Source organism: Colossoma macropomum, unplaced genomic scaffold (assembly GCF_904425465.1).
Source record: "Colossoma macropomum unplaced genomic scaffold, Colossoma_macropomum, whole genome shotgun sequence".
NCBI lineage: Eukaryota > Metazoa > Chordata > Actinopteri > Characiformes > Serrasalmidae > Colossoma > Colossoma macropomum.
Genome location: NW_023495625.1, coordinates 288313 through 306464, shown reverse-complemented (window position 1 = coordinate 306464; position 18152 = coordinate 288313). Strand labels below are relative to the sequence as shown.

At 37.1% G+C, this 18152-nt stretch overlaps 2 protein-coding genes across 2 annotated transcripts in view; both read left to right on the top strand.

The window, feature by feature from the left end:
- Positions 1-707: 707 nt before the first annotated feature.
- On the top strand, positions 708-1154 carry LOC118802617 (proteinase-activated receptor 2-like; the record flags this gene model as incomplete). Its single annotated transcript, XM_036563095.1, has 1 exon — positions 708-1154. A coding segment is annotated over one exon (447 nt), but the record flags the coding sequence as incomplete, so codon positions are not given.
- A 2708-nt stretch (positions 1155-3862) lies between these two features.
- The window catches only part of LOC118802614 (protein NLRC5-like), a 36792-nt gene continuing 22502 nt past the window's right edge, over positions 3863-18152 (top strand). Inside the window, 6 exon segments of the mRNA XM_036563090.1 lie at positions 3863-4168; positions 6799-6934; positions 8064-8141; positions 14583-14684; positions 16071-16172; positions 17110-17211. Of these exon segments, the coding sequence (XP_036418983.1) occupies positions 6867-6934; positions 8064-8141; positions 14583-14684; positions 16071-16172; positions 17110-17211 (452 nt within the window). The 5' untranslated portion in view covers positions 3863-4168; positions 6799-6866.

Here is an 18152-nt window from a genome sequence, read left to right as displayed (position 1 = left end):
TTTACAAGACTGAGAAGTGACAGTGAGATAGTTAAGATTACTGAGCTAATTAAAACTAGCAGTGTTCAGGAAAAAAAAGTTGCCGAGTGTAGCCTGTATTTTTGTGTAAACATACATATATACAAACAACCTAACTTAACTGAGATGCCATTATTACTAAAAAAGGGTAAGGTAACAATTTGCATGGACATTTTTGAGTGCAACACAAACAAAAAATGATGTTATACCAAATTAATTCATTAGAACCTAATTGAGTTTTATAATATTCACCAAAATCAAGTTGGTGGAAAATTAATTTATTTGTGTCAGTGAAACTAAACAATTAAATTGACATTCAGCAGGTTCAAATTATTTTAGCTTTCTAATTTTTAAGATTTTCATATTGATAGTATGTAATTTTATGTAATAGTAAGTATTAATAGCATATGATCTAGTGAAGTTAGTTTAGTTAATTCTAGCTGATACAACTTTAAAAGAATGCATGCAAATTGTTACCTTCATTTTTTTAAGTATATATTATAATATTTTTTAGATTCAGCATGTCTTTTTGTAGTTTTTGTTTTTTTTCTTCTTTTTTTTCATGTTTATTCTTGACGCTTATTTTGTTCTATATAAAACCAAATTTTTTCTCTCTGCTGCCCCAAACAATCAAGGGTCCTGGATCTATTATGGGTTCCAGGTATTGGAGAAGAATGAAGAGGGTGTGAACGAGACCAGCACTTCCACATGTGCTCTCAAGGGCGATCTCACCACAGTCTTCCTTCATCGTCTTTATTGTGGGGTTGACCACAAACGCCATGGCCATCTGGGTGTTCCTCTTCGGGATGAAGAAGAAGCATCCAGCATCCATCCTAATGGCCAATCTAGCACTGGCTGACCTGCTCTTCATCGTGTGGCTCCCACTGAAGATCACCTACCACTTCAACGGCAATGACTGGACCTTCGGGGAGCCACTGTGTAAAGTCCTAGTGGGGTTTTTCTATGGGAATATGTACTGCTCCACTATCTTCATAGCATGCATCAGTGTCCAGCGCTACTGGACTGTAGTGCATCAACTGAGTAACCATGTAACAGTGTGTGTATGTGTTTGTGTGCCCACACTCAGAGTAGAAACTGCAGCTCTGACTCCGCCCACACAGAGCGCTACTTGCTAATCCAGCGTCAAGCAAATAATGACCTTGCACAGCTCTAACCAACTTGTACTACTTGATCATTTATGACGAGCTTGCTAGCTGGGTAGCTATGCTATCTGGAAGAAAGAAATGTCTGGGAATCTTAATAGCAGAATTTCCAATAAGCACAGAGTGTGTTATTATAATTATTGTATATATGGTACATCTACATAATGTTGAACTGAGTTGTTGTTGTACACGTAGTATATTTACATTATGATGCACTGAGCTGTTGTCAGTATTTCTATATTGCTCTGAACAGAACTGTGTCAGACTGAGAGACTGTGGCTGAAATGGACGCCTACACCCTCATTAGTGTTGTGCTATGTAGGGTGGAGGTGCTGGTAGAATGCAAAATGTATTGCTGTTGGCATCTTAAACTACTTTATTTTAATTATCATTTAATGAATCAATCATCTCAATTGAAGAGTCTTTACGTAAGCCAAAAATCATCCTAATCTTCTTAGAGTCTAGGAGAACTATTTACTTTACTTAATAGCAGTAAAAACTCATAAATCAATAAATGAATTTGGACATGTTCTCATCATCAGTCTGGGTCAGTATTCTATCAGTGGCCTAAACAAACAAACGCAAGTTGCTTGCAAGGCTGACGTTGACTTTTTTCATAGCCGTGGACATGGATGTAAAGTTTTGAAGAGTGCAGAGGATGAGGAAAAAGTAAAAACTTGAATAGAGTAAATGTTTGATTCTTGGTCCATGACTGCAGTGGGCTGTAGTTACCCATCAGTATTGTATGATGAGTGTTAGGCTCTTTGTTTTTAATTGTAGTCGGCTGTTTTGTAGTGTTTTTCCAGAGAATTGAGAAAGTCTGAAAAGTTTTCGGCTCAGTGGCCTCCATTAACATAACATACCTCTCACTGTTATTTAATTAAAAGCGATTCACAATGCACTCTGGTGCTCATCCAGCTGATGTAGTGACCCACAGTGTTCACTAGAAATTACCAGTGCATTGTGCGAGATTTAGTGCCCTCAAAATCACTCTGGAATTCCATTTTATGATTTAAACACTAAGAGATAATGGCAGACGTACTTAATAGTGCTCTAAAGCACAGAGATCCATTTCAGTCACAGCCATCATGTCATTCTGAAAGTATTTTTTCCCCCTTTCTCTTCCTCATTGTGTAAGTTTGTTTGTTGTTTGTTTAAATGTTCAGTTTACTTTACCTAGTCATTAAAAAACATAGCAAAGACGGACATATTACAATTAAACTTTACCATATCAATTAAGTAAAAAAAGTCTAACTAGTTGTAATCATTATGTATCCAGTTCCTTAAACATTTGTTCTTATTGTCAAGCCCACAAACGCACAGTAGGTAGCAGTGATGTCAATACAGTGCAGTGTCAGCCTTCATTGAAACTGCACTCTATTTGGGTCCAAGTTATATTGTTCTTGTTCATACTCTTAGTACGAGATGTCATGGATCTGCATACAGAACCCGCTCTCATTTCACCACGCTGTCCAGGTGTTTTTAAGAGAAAGAGAAAAGGAGAAGTGAAAGGTAGTCTGGATTAGAACTGAACTATTTTACTCTGATGTTTCTCTCTAAAACCTGTGAAAGTGACACATTCTGTGTTACATTAACTCCAGGCTGAAGGGAAAGAGGTGATTTAGAAGGTGCAGCAGTTTTTATTAATGTCTCAGTTTGACAGGCAGGTTTATTCATTTCCCCATAAACTCTCAGCTCAGGAGTGCTGGACTTTAGTCAGTTTGTTTAGGTGAGGTGAGAAAGTGTGTGGCTACTTTATATACATCTCGATGGAGGTTTGTATAAAGTAGTAGAATTATATTTTGTCATATATAACACAGGCCTAAATCATGCATCCTTAAACTGCTCCACACAAAAATAAATATTAAAATGTATATTACAATTGGACTGAACTAGCAAAGTTTTCATAAACTTCTATATAAATGTGTGTAATATATAGGAAAGTCAGTTCTCTTTGGAGTTGTTTTTCTGTCTTTAATATACAATTTCCCAATATAAAGCGTTATTTTCCAGTAATTCCTATTGACTTTTGTACATGCGCAGTGTGTCTACTGACGGGTATGTAAAGAGCACAAAGATCATGTGTAGTATAATGAAGAGGAAACAGAGATAACAACATTAACCTCTGTTGAAATCGTAGTATATTGGGTCCAGAGTTCAGTGTTAAAGATCTGTAAATCATTTAAAGATAGACACTGACAGTCTCTATAGTTTTCTCTGTTGTTTACACTGTAGTGAGAAATAAAATATATTTCATTTTAAAAGTATTTCATTTAGTCAGATTTGATCTGTTCTGATATGTATAGTTAATGATGAAGTATTTATTTACTTGATGTGACAAATGGAAGTGTGATGAAAATTAACAGCATCAGGCCTGTTTTATGTCTTATTGTTGTGCCAAGGTCAGTAAACAAACAGTAACAGTAGTAAATGGATTAAATTGTGTAGAAGTGTGTTCAGAGGATGTTTTAACCTATTTACACTTACATAGACTTACATTTACACAACATAGAATTTATTGGGTTACCCAAACTTTTGGCTGCATGAGTGCAGTGTGGAGACACTGAAGACTGCAATCTGATCTCTGTGTTAATGGCACACTGCATAAGAACAAACAAGCATTGAGAGCAGGATCATTACAGGACAGACGGAACTCTGTGGGGAATTTACTAGGCCTGAGATGATGCTTTCAGCTCAGAAAGGGAGAGAGAGAGAGAGAGAGTGAGAAAGAGAGAGAGAGAGAGAGAGAGAGAGAGAGAGAGCGAGCTTCAAAGCAGTAAACATCTGTGATGTGGCGTAAGGCATGCTTGAAGAGAAAATGAAAGTAAAAGAGTGAAGAAAAGCTGTGCAGATATTCGCCTTCATCGCATGGTCATTATAATCTTATCTGGTACAGGAACCCAAAAACAGAAACATTATTCTACACTGATTTTATCAACATCCACAGAACCTTCAGACAGGAGTGATGCTGAGGCAAAAAAGAAAAGGTAAGAACTGCAAAATATCCACAGCTACAATCAGAGTGTCTAAATATTACTAACAAAACAAATAACTGGACTAAGCACATCGTAGCCATAGTTGTGGTTATGTTGTAGCTTTATGCACTCAGTTTCAGCCACTTACATAAACCTGCTAAAACTGATAAGGAAGTTCAATTGCGGTGAGATCAAATACAATTTATTCTAAAACACAGACCATTTCTGGGAAACACCGTGGCGTGTTCAACTGATATCTCAGTGGTCTGTTTCTGTTTGTAGACCACCTGGGAGAAAACAGCCAAAGCCTTTCATTTCTAGAGTGCATGAAGATTTAGAGAGCTTTATGAAATTAATTTATTTAGTTATTAACTCAGGTCATTTCTTTCAGAATGGAAAAAGCACCACACCAACGATTCTGGGCCGTTAGGGTGGGGACACCAGATCTGAAACAACGAAAAACAAATTTATGCAGAGAGCTCCTCCCAGCTAAGATAAAAATAATTGTTGGATATAATATGAATGTGCATTTTAAAAACATGAAAATTACTTCTCACTTGCTGTTGACTAGACCTTTACTTGCAAAGATGGATAATTAAGTTTAAAGTTAGGAAAAATAAGTTGAATTTAATGGATATTTAATTAAATGTAAATTAAAGGTAAGTATCTACAAATCTTCTGAAGTGTTCTATCCAAAAACTGAACTTTGTCACAGTTTATGATATTGTCAGGGTATTATATTAAGAAAAAAAGAAATAAAACACTACACATGTAAGATAATACATGTACATACATGTAGCGTTCTGAATGTCATTTTTTAATAGCAGCAACGTGTTTGGTTTTATGTTTTGGCTCTTTGTATAATGTATAATTTACATATAAAATAAAAAAAAAAATCAAGATTCCAGTCTAATTTCTGAAATCTTTGTTTTCTGTGTGTGTCTTATTGGGCATATATTTGGTTTCCCTTAATTTAATTTCAGCCTCACTTGAACATCCTTGGTAATTTAGATAGTAAATGTAATAAGAATGTATAGCATTATATTCTGTATCTTGAGCTCTGATAAAGCTCAGACCAATAATACACTAAAACAGCTGCTCAAACAATAAATAAAGCAAATATAGCTGCAAGTGTCAATCATAGGGGTCCAAGCACAGAGCAGTTAAATTAGGTTAAAATGTCGGACAGGGGCCTTTTCACAGACAAAGGATAAATGATAATATATTATTATTATTGACTCACAAAGATGATGCCAGACAAACATTTCTATTTCTGATATAATTTGTAATTGCAAAATTGTTCAGGTTAAAAAAACAATCACGTTAGACCTGTTATTTATCTGAAGGAAGAAGAAAATAATGCTATGTGCACTTTAGCACCTCAGAATCTTTTGACAAACAAGCAGTAGAGTTGGACCCCCTAAAACTTGAGCTGCTCAAAAAAATCTCTGGTAAAAATGCACCTTGTTTGACCATGTGTCCACAATTACACTATTGCGCATGTTGAATATACCTTATTACTGAATATCAGCACGTCTAATTAAAGTTGTTAAAGTTTGATGTATTGCATCCTATAGAACGAGGATCACTTTGTCAGTTAGCATGGAAATGGCATATTCCCACTTCTCTAGTGCAGGAACAGCTCAGACTCTTACTATAAACAATAGATTATTATGTGCATGGTATATGGCTGCTGCATAATTATTCAGCCACCCTTTACCCTATCCATCAGTGGAAAGAGACCACAACAGGTCCACTGCTGACCAGATATTATTTGGGAGGTGGACAATTCTCTGGTCTCAGTAGTGACTATGATTAGGTAGTGAGATGGTAGTGTATGTGGCGCTGGTGTAAGTGTGATGTAAGTACACTAGCAACATCCTAGTATCCATGCATGATACCATAACAAATACCTAGCAACATCCTAGCAACCACCTGGGATATGATTCCACGATCTACCAACACCCTAGCAACCACCAGAGATACCATAGGAAAAACATAGCAACATCCTAGAAACTACTTTGGATACCACAGAATTCACCTACTGAATCTAGGAACCACCAGCGATGGCATAACAACTGGTTAGCAATCACCTAGGTTACCTTAGCAACAATGTAACACCATAGCATCCCCATTGCAATTACCTGGAATAGCATAGCAACACCCTGGCAACCATTGGAACCATTGTACTTCCACTAACTGGTCACTTTATTGGATCCCTCTAGCGTGTGCTTCCACTCACTGGCCACTTTATTAGAAACACCCACCTTTTATTTCCACTCACTTGTCACTTTATTAGAAACACCTTCTATGCTGGTACATCTTGCTGGTTGACAATGAGTCCAGAGCTCATTTTTTTCCTTGTCACTATATGTTATGCAGCTGGAATTTAAAGACATGCAGTTATTTTGGTACGCACTGTGCCCATGTCCTTTCTTCCCAACACTACAACACTTTCTCCACTAAATATACTGTGGTTCAAGAACTGCAATATACCATATTGTGACTTGAACTTAGGCAGCCTGTCACTGACTGCAGTTATCACATGTTCAGACCCACCATTTCGAGGCTATGTTTATTTTTTTGTCTTCTCAAAAATTGAACCATGTTAAACAATGACTATCTATTGTTCTTCCCCACAGATTGATTCCCACCACCGCATACCTGTGCTGATCACTGACCAACAGCAGGCAATCAAATTTCTGAAACAATGTCAACAAAGCCTGAGAAGAATAATGCCTCTACGATGAGTGACACAGAGGATGCTGACATTCAAAGGTCTGGCTGAGTGACCTTTAGGAATCCATAGCCATATAGATGTGTCTCAGTCTTGCTGTGTGCATATTCATATGTTCAATGAAAATAAGTATCCAAGTAATTGAGACTGATCAAGAATCAAGGGGTGTACCTGCGTACAACTGTGCATAGTTATTGCAGAATATTCATATAACATTACCAATCTATAATCAGCTGATATCAGAGTTTATTCAAAGCTTGAAGACAGAGATAAAAGCCTTGAAAATCTCAACTATGGTCCCTGGCATTTTTGGCAGATGCACTCACACAAAGTATAGCTACTGTATGTAGCCTTAGCCTGCATTCCAACTTGTCAATAGATATGGCAAAACAGTAGCCTATATAGTTCAAAATTATTTTGACTAATACTTTGTAAGTACAGGTAATGAAATTAACACAAAATACTGTCTGAGGCCTAAATGTGAATGGGAAGGTGTTTGCTGTAGCGAACAGGTCTTTCAAATTAGAAATTAGGCTGTGCTGCATCACAGACTTTGCAAGTGCTCATGCACAGTACATTTATTGACTATGATATTTTAATGTTAAGATCTTACATGACCAAGCACTTCCAAATTGTTGCTGCAAATGGGACATTTTGTGAATGTATAAGAGTGTATTGTGGTGTTCCACAAGGTTCTGTTTTAGGCCCTTGACTGTTATTTACAGACCTAAATTATTATTATTATTATTGTTGTTGTTGTTGTTGTTGTTAATAACAACAACAACAACAAAACAACAACAATAATAATAATAATAATAATAATAATTATTATTATTATTATTATTATTATTATTATTATCATCATCTCCAAAACCAAGAACAGGTTAAAAGGCTGAAACTGACTCAGCTATTGTTAGGTTATAGAAGAGTGTAATAAAACATATATTCATTTTTCACGGTGACTCAAGCAGATGCCAGTGATCGCTTGATTTTGCAAAGACACCTGCAAACTTTCAGGACAGTGTTAATGATTTTGATGTGAGCAGAAACTATTGAGGGTTCTATTGGTGAATGAAAACAAAAAGCATTCTACTCTGGACTGTCAAGATAGGACTGTTCAATCATTTCACAATTAGGTTCATCACCTAAAACCTTTTTTTCTCTTCTCAGCTGTGTGTCCATGAAGAGTGACCAATCAAAAGACCCTCCCCACAATTTCATAGAGGAAAAAATACCCAAAGATGAAAGGTATATAAATGGTTTTCACCAATCTCACCCTGAGGTGCATGACTTCAGCTCATGATTTACATACTCCAGTTCTCATGGGCCAAAGCAATGCCACATTCAGTGTTCTGCCCTTTTAAACACTCCTTACAAAAGACTGATCTTTTATATTTATCATGTACTAATAAAAGACTGGTCTGACATTTAGTAAGTAAGTAAGTAAGTAAGTAAGTTTATTTATATAGCGCTTTTTACAACAGGTGTTGTCACAAAGCAGCTTTACAAAGAAATCAGCATTACAGAAAGAAATCTGGGTCCAAGCCCCCATGAGCGTCGCCAGTGGCGACAGTGGCAAGGAAAAACTCCCTAAGAGAAACAGGAAGAAACCTTGAGAGGAACCAGGGCTCAGAAGGGGAACCCATCCTCCTCTGGTCGACACCGGATAGTAAACATTGTTAGTATAAAGTATTATAGTACAAAAACAGGGTAAAAGGTGGAGCAAACAATTCATTTGAATAGTTTAGTTCATGCAGCGGCAGCAGCAGCAGCAGCATCAGTGGGGTCAGGTTGTGGGGGTGAGGTTTGCACGGTTAGCAGTGGCACCCGATCAAGGCAGCAGAGGCAGCATCAGCATCAGGATGGACAGCTGTTCAACTCGGCAAAGGAAAGAGAGGAAAAACACAGTCAGTTCTGCAATGGGTGATTGATTAATTTGAATTATTTTGAATGATTGATTGGTTCAAGTGAATAATTTTGATTAGTTCATGTAGCAACAGCAGTAGTATCAGTGGGGTCAGGTTGTGAGGGTGAGGTTGGCACGGCGTTGTACAGCAGGAGGCTCAATGTTGGTAAGCCGGTCCAGAGGGCTGGCAAGCAGTGGCACCCGATCGAGGCAGAAAAGGCAGCAGCATCAGAACGCACAGGATGGGCAGCTGTTCAACTCAGCGAAGAAAAGAAAGGAAAACACACAGAGTCAGTTCTGTAATGGGTGACCGAGCACAAATGACAGTGTTAGCAGAGACTCTGGCAGGTATAGAACTGACAGGGAAAACTAATTACCAAAGGCTTGACTATACAAGTAAGTTTTTAGCTTAGACTTAAACACTGAGGCTGTGTCTGAGTCCCGAACATTAACAGGAAGACTATTCCAAAGCTGGGGGGCTTTGTATGAGAAAGCTCTCCCCCCTGACGTAACTTTATTAATTCTGGGTACTAATAGTGAGCAGCACCTTGTGATCTAAGTAGGCGTGATGGTTCATAGTGGGAGAGAAGTTCACTCAGGTACTGAGGGGCGAGTCTGTTTAGTGCTTTATAGGTCAGTAAGAGAATTTTATAATCAATGTGAAATTTTACTGGCAACCAGTGTAAGGCTGATAAAACTGGGCTGATATGGTCGAACTTTCTGGTTCTTGTAAGGACTCTGGCTGCAGCGTTCTGGACTAGCTGAAGCTTGTTAAGGCTTTTGCTGGGACATCCAGCCAGCAGGGCATTACAGTAGTCTAGCCTTGAAGTAATAAATGCATGAACTAACTTTTCTCCATCCTGTAGAGAGAATGCATTTCTCAATTTAGCAATATTGCGGAGATGCAGGAAGGCTGTTCTAATAATATTAGTTATATGTGCGTCGAAGGACAGATCAGGGTCTATAATGACACCAAGGCTTTTTACAGATGAGCTTGATGCAACTGAGAAATTGTTAAGTTTAAGTGTTAAATTAGACAGTTTGTTTCTAGCTGCTTTTGGACCAAGAAGCAGAACCTCTGTTTTATCTGAGTTTAGAAGGAGAAAGTTACTCAACATCCAGTCTTTTATGTCTTTTATACAGTCTTCAATCTTGCTAAGTTTAATTCTATCATCTGGGTCGCTTGCTAAATATAGTGTCATCGGCATAGCAGTGGAAGTTTATGCCGTGTTTACTGATAATGGTGCCTAGTGGTAGCATATATAATGTGAATAATACAGGTCCTAAAACAGAGCCTTGTGGAACACCATACTTTACTTTTGCTAGGACAGATGATTCATCGTTTATATTAACAAACTGATACCGATCAGTGAGGTAGGACCGGAACCAGGAAAGAGCTGTTCCTGTTACCCCTACAAGGTTTTCTAGTCTGTCAAGTAAGATAGCGTGGTCTATTGTGTCAAATGCTGCACTAAGATCGAGGAGGACTAACAGGGACACATGATCTTGGTCAGAAAATAATAATAGATCATTTACAATTTTTACTAGTGCTGTTTCTGTACTATGATGTGGCCTAAAACCAGATTGAAATTTCTCGTATATTTGATTCCTATGCAAATAGGAGCTTAATTGTTCTGCTACAACTTTTTCCAGGATCTTAGATATAAAGGGGAGATTTGAGATGGGTCTATAATTTGATAGTTCGCAGGGATCAAGGCTAGCTTTCTTAATTAGTGGTCTAATTACTGCTAGTTTAAGAGATTTTGGGATGTACCCAAGGCTAAGAGAAGAGTTTATTATTGACAGAATAGGCTTGGTTATTTCTGGCAGAATTTCCTTGAGTAAACCTGTAGGAATCGGATCTAGCATACAGGTAGATGATTTTGCGGAGGAGACTATTTTAAATAGTTCATTTTCTTGGAGTAAGGTAAACGATTCCAGCCTCTCTGCAGGAATTATAATATTTTCAAGGTTGAGGCTGGCATTATAAGGCAGCAGGTTTCTAGAGTTTAATTGCGTATTCTGTATTTTCTGCCTATTTTTTTCAATTTTGTCACTAAAGAAGTTCATAAAATCGTTGCTGCTATAGGCTAATGGCATCTGGGGTTCACTAACTGTTTTGTTCTCTGTTAATTTAGAGATTGTGCTGAAAAGTAATCTAGGATTATTCTTATTGTTTTCTATGAGAGAGGAGAGATAGGCTGAGCGTGCTGTAGCAAGTGCTCGTCTATAGTCTATAAGGCTTTCCTTCCAGGCGGACTGGAACACTTCTAGCTTAGTGAGGCGCCATTTTCACTCTAGTTGTTTGACAGTCTGTTTTAAAGCCCAAGTGTGGTCATTATACCAAGGGGCGTGTTTTTTCTGCCTTACTATTTTACTTTTTAGTGGGGCCACACTATCTAGAGTAGATCGAAAACTATCCTCTAAGAGCTTGGTCATAGCATCTAGCTCAGTAGGATTAGATGGACAGCTGAGAGAGGCTGATAATTTAGGAAGGTTTCTAATAAAGCTACCAGCTGTGGAGGGAGTTATTGTCCGCTTGACACAATAACATGGTGATGAAAGCACATTACCACTAAAGTGAATTTCGTATGAGATTAAGTAATGGTCAGAGACTGCTGTGCTCTGGGGGAGAATGGCTAAGTTATCTATGTCTACACCAAAAGTCAGTATTAAGTCTAGAGTGTGGTTGTGGTAGTGTGTGGACCCCTTTATGATTTGGGTGAAACCTATGGAGTCTATGATAGATATAAATGCCTTACTTAGTGCATCCTGAGGATTGTCAAAGTGGATATTAAAATCTCCGACAACTATTATTTTATTTGAAAGTGTTATTAGACTTGATAGAAACTCAGAGAATTCCTATAAGAACTGAGAATTCGGCCCTGGCGGCCTGTAGACTGTAATTAGTGTAAAGGAATTTTTATGTGTTCCTTGATTACTTATATTAAGAAAAAGAACGAGAATTTATAGTCTACTTTCTGGCTCACGCCTAAAGCTTTAGTATGGATGGTTGCTATACCTCCACCTTGGCCGCTTAAACGAGGGCTGGGGGGTATGGCTTAATTTAGACTAAAGTAGTCATCGGGTCTAATCCACGTTTCTGTGAGGCACAGAGCATCAAAACTGTGATCGGTAATAATTTCGTTTACAACGACGGCTTTAGGAGTAAGGGATCTTATATTAAGCAGTCCTAGTTTTAGACCAAAGGTGCTGTCACTGCACTCTGGTATAACTGGTTTGATATTAATCAAGTTACTGAAGCAAACTTTTCGAGGCTTTTTGATGTTTTGTTTTATTCGGGGAACAGACACAGTCTCTATCGGGAGGAACCTATGAGCATTTAAATTTATAGAATGAGTATGAGTTACCCTATTTACAGTATAAACCCTATTTACAGTATAATTTAAGAACTCAAAACAAAGTTTTACAGTGTGGATGAGCTGAACATTTACAGTGAAACATCATTTTTGTACTTTGAAGCTATAAAATAACTTTGCAGTTGAGGACAATACTTTTCTCTCCATCATGTGATTCCTGGTAAAACAATGACTGAGGAACAAAGTCTTGACGTACAGCAACAGGTGACATTCTCAATAAAAGCAGTGTTGCTGTTAGAATAGGACTGCTATCAACAGCCTGTATCTACAGCCTACTACCAGTAGTTATAGTGACATGCATAACACTTTAAGCAAGACTATATAAGTAATATAATGCCATAATGCATTAGAATATCTGTTCATAAGAATATTGTAAATATGAAATGTTGTAATGCACTATAACACACTATAACAAGGTTTTGGCATATTTCCTGCATCACAACAGACCCAGGCATACAGTCAGATTTTATTAAGTGTTATGTACGTACCTGCAGGCAATTATACAAGCTTATGCCAGGTATTATGTATGCTATATAACGGTTGTTATTTATGACACATTGTGAATGGTGAAGTGTTAACGAATGGTTCACTAAATCTAATATACCATGTTTTCCCACTTATTCCAGATGTATTGTTACGAAAGACTATTTAATGAAAATTTTTTCAGCTGTCAGACTTCAATTATATTAGACCACTGTCCTTGTTTAAGAGGTACATTCTATACACCATACTCTATAATTGGGATATAGGGGAAAGGGGTCAAATTGAATTTTTAAGTGAATAATTAAGATTTCAAAAAACCTAGTAATTCTTTTTATTTTTATATTTTAAAGTATGTGCCTCTAATGAGTGAATCTGTAATTGAACGCATCTATATATATATTTTATACTTTTATATATCATTTGATACAACCCTGTTTCCAAAAAAGTTGAGAAGCTGTGCAAAATGCAAATAAAAACAGAATGCAATGATGTGTGAATCATATATACCCAATATTTAATTAAACAAAGACAACATAACACATTTTGAGAGTGAGAACTTTTTTTGTTTTTTGAAAAACATATGCCCATTCAAAAAAAGTTGGGACAGGGGCAACAAAAGACTAGTAAAATTGTGCAATTCTAAAAAAAAACACCTGGTGGAACATTTCACAACCAATTAAGTTAACATGATTGGGTATAAAAGGAGCACCTCAGAGAGAGTCTTTCAGAGGTAAAGATGGGGAGGGGTTCACCACTCTGTGATTGTGCAGGCAAATCCAAAAATAAATCTTTTCTCAATTTAAAATATTTCATCATCTACGGTACATATTAGCATTACAGGATTCAGAGAATCTGGAGAAATCTCTGTATGTAAGGTACAAGGCCAAAAACAATATTGTCTAACTGTGATCTTCAGGCCCTCAGGCAGCACTGCATTAAAAACAGACATAATTCTGTAGTGGAAATCACTGCATGGGCTCAGGAACACTTCTGAAAACCACTGTCTGTGAAAACAGTTCATCACTGCATCCACAAATGCAAGTTAAAACACTAAAACACAAAGAAGAAACCAAATATAAACAGAATCCAGAAACGCTGCCACCTTCTCTGGGCCTGAGCTCATTTAAAATGTACTGAGGTGAAGTGGGAAAGTGTCCTGTGGTCCGACAAATCAAAATGTAAAATTCTTTTTGGAAATCATGGATGGAGTGCTGAACGATATATGCAGGTTTTGGAGCAACATATGCTGCCATTGAGACAATGTCTTTTTCAGGGAAGGCCTTAATTATTTGAGCAAGACGATGTCAAACCACATTCTGCATATATTACAGCAACATGGCTCTGTACTAAAAGAGTTTAGGTGCTAAACTGACCTGTCTGCAGTCCAGACCTGTCACCACTGAAAACATTTGGCACATTATGAAATGAAAAATATGACAAAGGAGACCCTGAACTGATGAGCAGCTGAAATCTTATCTCAAGCAAAAATAGGGAAACATTTCAACTGCAGCAGTGTCTCCTCAGTTCTCAAATGCTTACAGAGTGCTGTTAAAAGAAGAGGTGATGCAGCACAGTGGTGAACATGTCCCTGTCACAACTTTTTTTTAATGTGTTCCTGGCATCAAATTTTTAAAAATGGGCATATATTAAAATAATAATAATAATAATAATAATAATAATAATAATAATAATAAATAAATAAAATTGATCAGTTTCTACATTTGATATGTTGTTGTTCTACTATTTTCAACTAAATATAGGCTTTAAATCATTTGCACATTGTTGCATTCTGTTTTTATTTTCATTTTGCACAGCATCCCAACTTTTTTGTAAACAGGTTTGAATATTCAGATACGGATAGTGCTCATGAACTATGGTATCATTTACAGCGCTCCTATCTCTGCTCTGTAATTTTAACAGGAGACCAAGCTCACCTTCATCCAGCTGTGTGTCCTTGAAGAGTGACCAATCCAAAGACCCCCCTCACAACTTCAGAAATGAAGAATCACGTACTCAAGAAAGGTATTTCAGTTTTTGATGTATATAAGTTAACAGATTCATATCTTCTTATGCTGGATTTTAGCAGTGCAACTTAGTGTATTCAAAGGTACTGGAGCGCTGAAGGTGAATGGTTTATACTTGCTGTATTCATTCGTTCATATATTCATTCATTCATTCATTCATTATTACCTTAGAAGAAGAAAACTGGTTTGTGGCCAAATCCACATACTGAAAAACAATTGAGATCATATACAGAACGTACCAGAACAGGTTGAATTTTCACTTGTCCCTTACTTGTAATAACATTATTGCACTTTGCATTAAAGAGTTTAAATCTACTCCACCTTAGGAAGTCTGCAGCAAGAGCCCGAATGAAAATAGTTGACATTTTGTAAAGACGTCAGAGAGCCTGAGGCCCACAGACAAAACACAGAGGGAAGTGAGGAATCTATGAGGTTAGAGATGGTCATACTAAAACATTCAAAACCTGAAAACAAAATAAAACAATCCCTCTAATTTTATTTTAGGTTTCAAAACATGGTTTTTACGTGTACCTTCATGTAGGCTAATGCTATCAAAAATGTTTCTATATGTGGTTCAAATTAGGGCTGTAGTCAAGACCACCATTGTTGAATCCAACACAAGTCCAAGACCATGACTAGTCAAGATTGAATCAAGACCGAATGTAAGGGGGGCTGAGACCAAAACACAAAATGAGTTCTCTTCAAATCCAAGTCTTAATTAGTTGCCCTTCAGGTGCAAATTACTGGAAAATATAAAGGAGGGACTTTCACTCCACAAAGCAAAAAATGTATGTACAAATGTAGGGCTGTAGTACTTGAGTCCAACACACATCTGAGACAATTAAAAAACGTCTCAAGACTGGACTCGAGTACTACAGACCTATTTTTGTACATACGTTTTTGTTTTGTGGACAGGAAAGGTTAGTGAAATCAGATGGGTGGTGTTAGAAGAAGTTATTAATTGTTAAGACTTTTTTTAAATGATAGTTGGACTCTGTTTAGACCAGAAAATAAACATGATATGACCGAGACAAGCCCTGAGTCCAAGTCCAGGCACGAGTACTACGGCCCTAATCCAAACTGGCGACTCGATGGAAAGTGCAATGAATTCTATTTGACTTGTTGATCATTAAATACTCAGATTAATTAATCTTTTTTTTTAGTCTGATGAACGCAAATGACTTCCAAAAAAAGGCCAAGTTTTGAGCAGAACCGAAACTTGCTGAATTTCCTGAAGGAAAACAAATCACAGGAAAAACATTATTAGGAGTCAGGCTAACATGGTGTAGAAGTGTTAACAAATTTGAGTGACTCAAGTCAATATTCAGCTACAATATACTGCATCATGTATAGTGCTCTTATCTGTGCCCTGTATTGTGAACAGGAGATCAAGCTCACCGTTATCCAGCTCTGTGTCCATGAAGAGTGACCAGTCTAAGGACCCCCCTCACAACTTCAGAAATGAAGAAGCACCAGCTCAGGAGAGGTATTTCAAACCTTTATCTCATGTTCAAAAGGATGTTTTATATTAATACCTGTAAAATTTTATTGGTCAAACAATCACAAACAACTAACAACTGTAACATAATGTTCTTATTTTTTATCTCTTATGTATGATAGGTATATCATAGGAGTGCATGCTGTTCTCAGAAATGAATCGGTTGTACACAGAAATCAGACACATGTAATCAGTATTATTTTCTCCAGAGGCTGTATGTACATGACTTTAGTGAATAATTGCTTTGTCTGTCTGTAGAAACCATAAGGTTTGTTTTTTGTTGTTGCTGGCTGTGGAGCCTTAGCATGCCTGCAGAGTAGCTGTCATGTACAGTGGTATGCAAAAGTTTCCACACCCCTGGTCAAATTAAGTTTTATTGATTTTGTGAAAAATCATTTTGTGAAGTGAAAATAAGTTAACACATCCCTTACATATAGAAAATGGAATTGCAAACTTTATTGAACAACTTCTGATTAACATATTGGAAAAAATCTAAACTTAACATGTTAAATATATCATAACCTTTTGTACATACCTATTTTTTTTTCCCCAATATGTTAAATTCAGTAAATATACAGTAATTAATGACTCATTTAACAAGCTTTACTTGAGCAAATATATTGATGGAATGGCCTTAAGGGCATATAAAAAAAGTGTTGAAACGAGGGGTGGGGCACAGAGAGAGGAGACAGTTTGATAATCATTAATTCATTAATTATTCAAGATGCACAATTTAAATCATTCTAATCAAGCCACTTGCTGGCTTCCTAGAAGCTGGAGGCTGGTTTTAGCAGTGCTGTTAAGGAGTGTCTTATTCTTAAAACCAAGTGTTGAATGAAAATGTCAAGCTGTGAATCTGTTTTTGAATGTTTCTATACTGTATGGTGTTTACAGCGCTCCTATCTCTAATCTGTAATTGTGACAGGAGACCAAACTCCCCTTTATCCAGCTGTGTGTCCATGAAGAGTGACCAGTCCAAAGACCCCCCTCACAACTTCAGTGGTGAAGAATCATCTACTCAAGAAAGGTAATTCTGACTTTTCCATTGATCTCAAGTTCAGATGCAGGATTATATCTGATTTAATTAGTCAGATAAGTAGAATTCAGTTTTGATGTTAAAATATAATGTTAAAAGTTAAAATATTCCTATGTTAGATTTTTACAGTGCATCCAAAACCGCTCAAGCAGAGAAGCCAAATTATTTATGTTTGCTGTATTCATTCATTATTACTTTACAAGGAGCAGGCCTGGATCATCCAGTGGGTTTTATAAGGGCATCTAGGGGGGGTTATAGGGGCATCTAGGGGACCTCCTGTAATCAATTAGAACATCTAAACAGCTGTTTTGACTTGCAGTGAGAACTTCACTAGCGGCAAAGCAAAAAAACTGAAGATAATTTGATTTTGTGTTGTGGCCTGATGCTCTCCACATCTTTTCTAAACATCCATTTTATTTAATTTTTTTCCTTTAATCACCATTTAGCAACTGTTACATTAGGTGCCATTACTTCTGTCAAGCTTTCAGGTTTCTCAGCATTGAGCCAGCTTTCCTGTGAATGTACTTTGGATTTAAAGCTTCAGATATTCAAAATACGCCACTGTAAAGTGGGACCTGACAATTCAGCAGAATAAAGGACACCCATTTCATTGCCGTCGGGACAATTTAGCATTCAGAGTACAGATGTTAGAGTACAGATGATCACGTGCATCCCTGACCACCTCTGAAGGTGACCCGAGTTATTAGAACACAACACATCATCAACACGCATCAGACTCCTTTCACACCTGGTCTCAATGCTGTCCATTTATGATCAGATAACCCAGGACAGATATTAATGATAGGTGTGAATGGACTGTCTGGCTGAAGTGCATCAGTATCAGAAACTGACCAGATTGATAAATCAATATTAAGCAATCCAAGTTGGGGTTCATCCCTCACATCCTGCAAATCTGTCATATTATTTTTGGA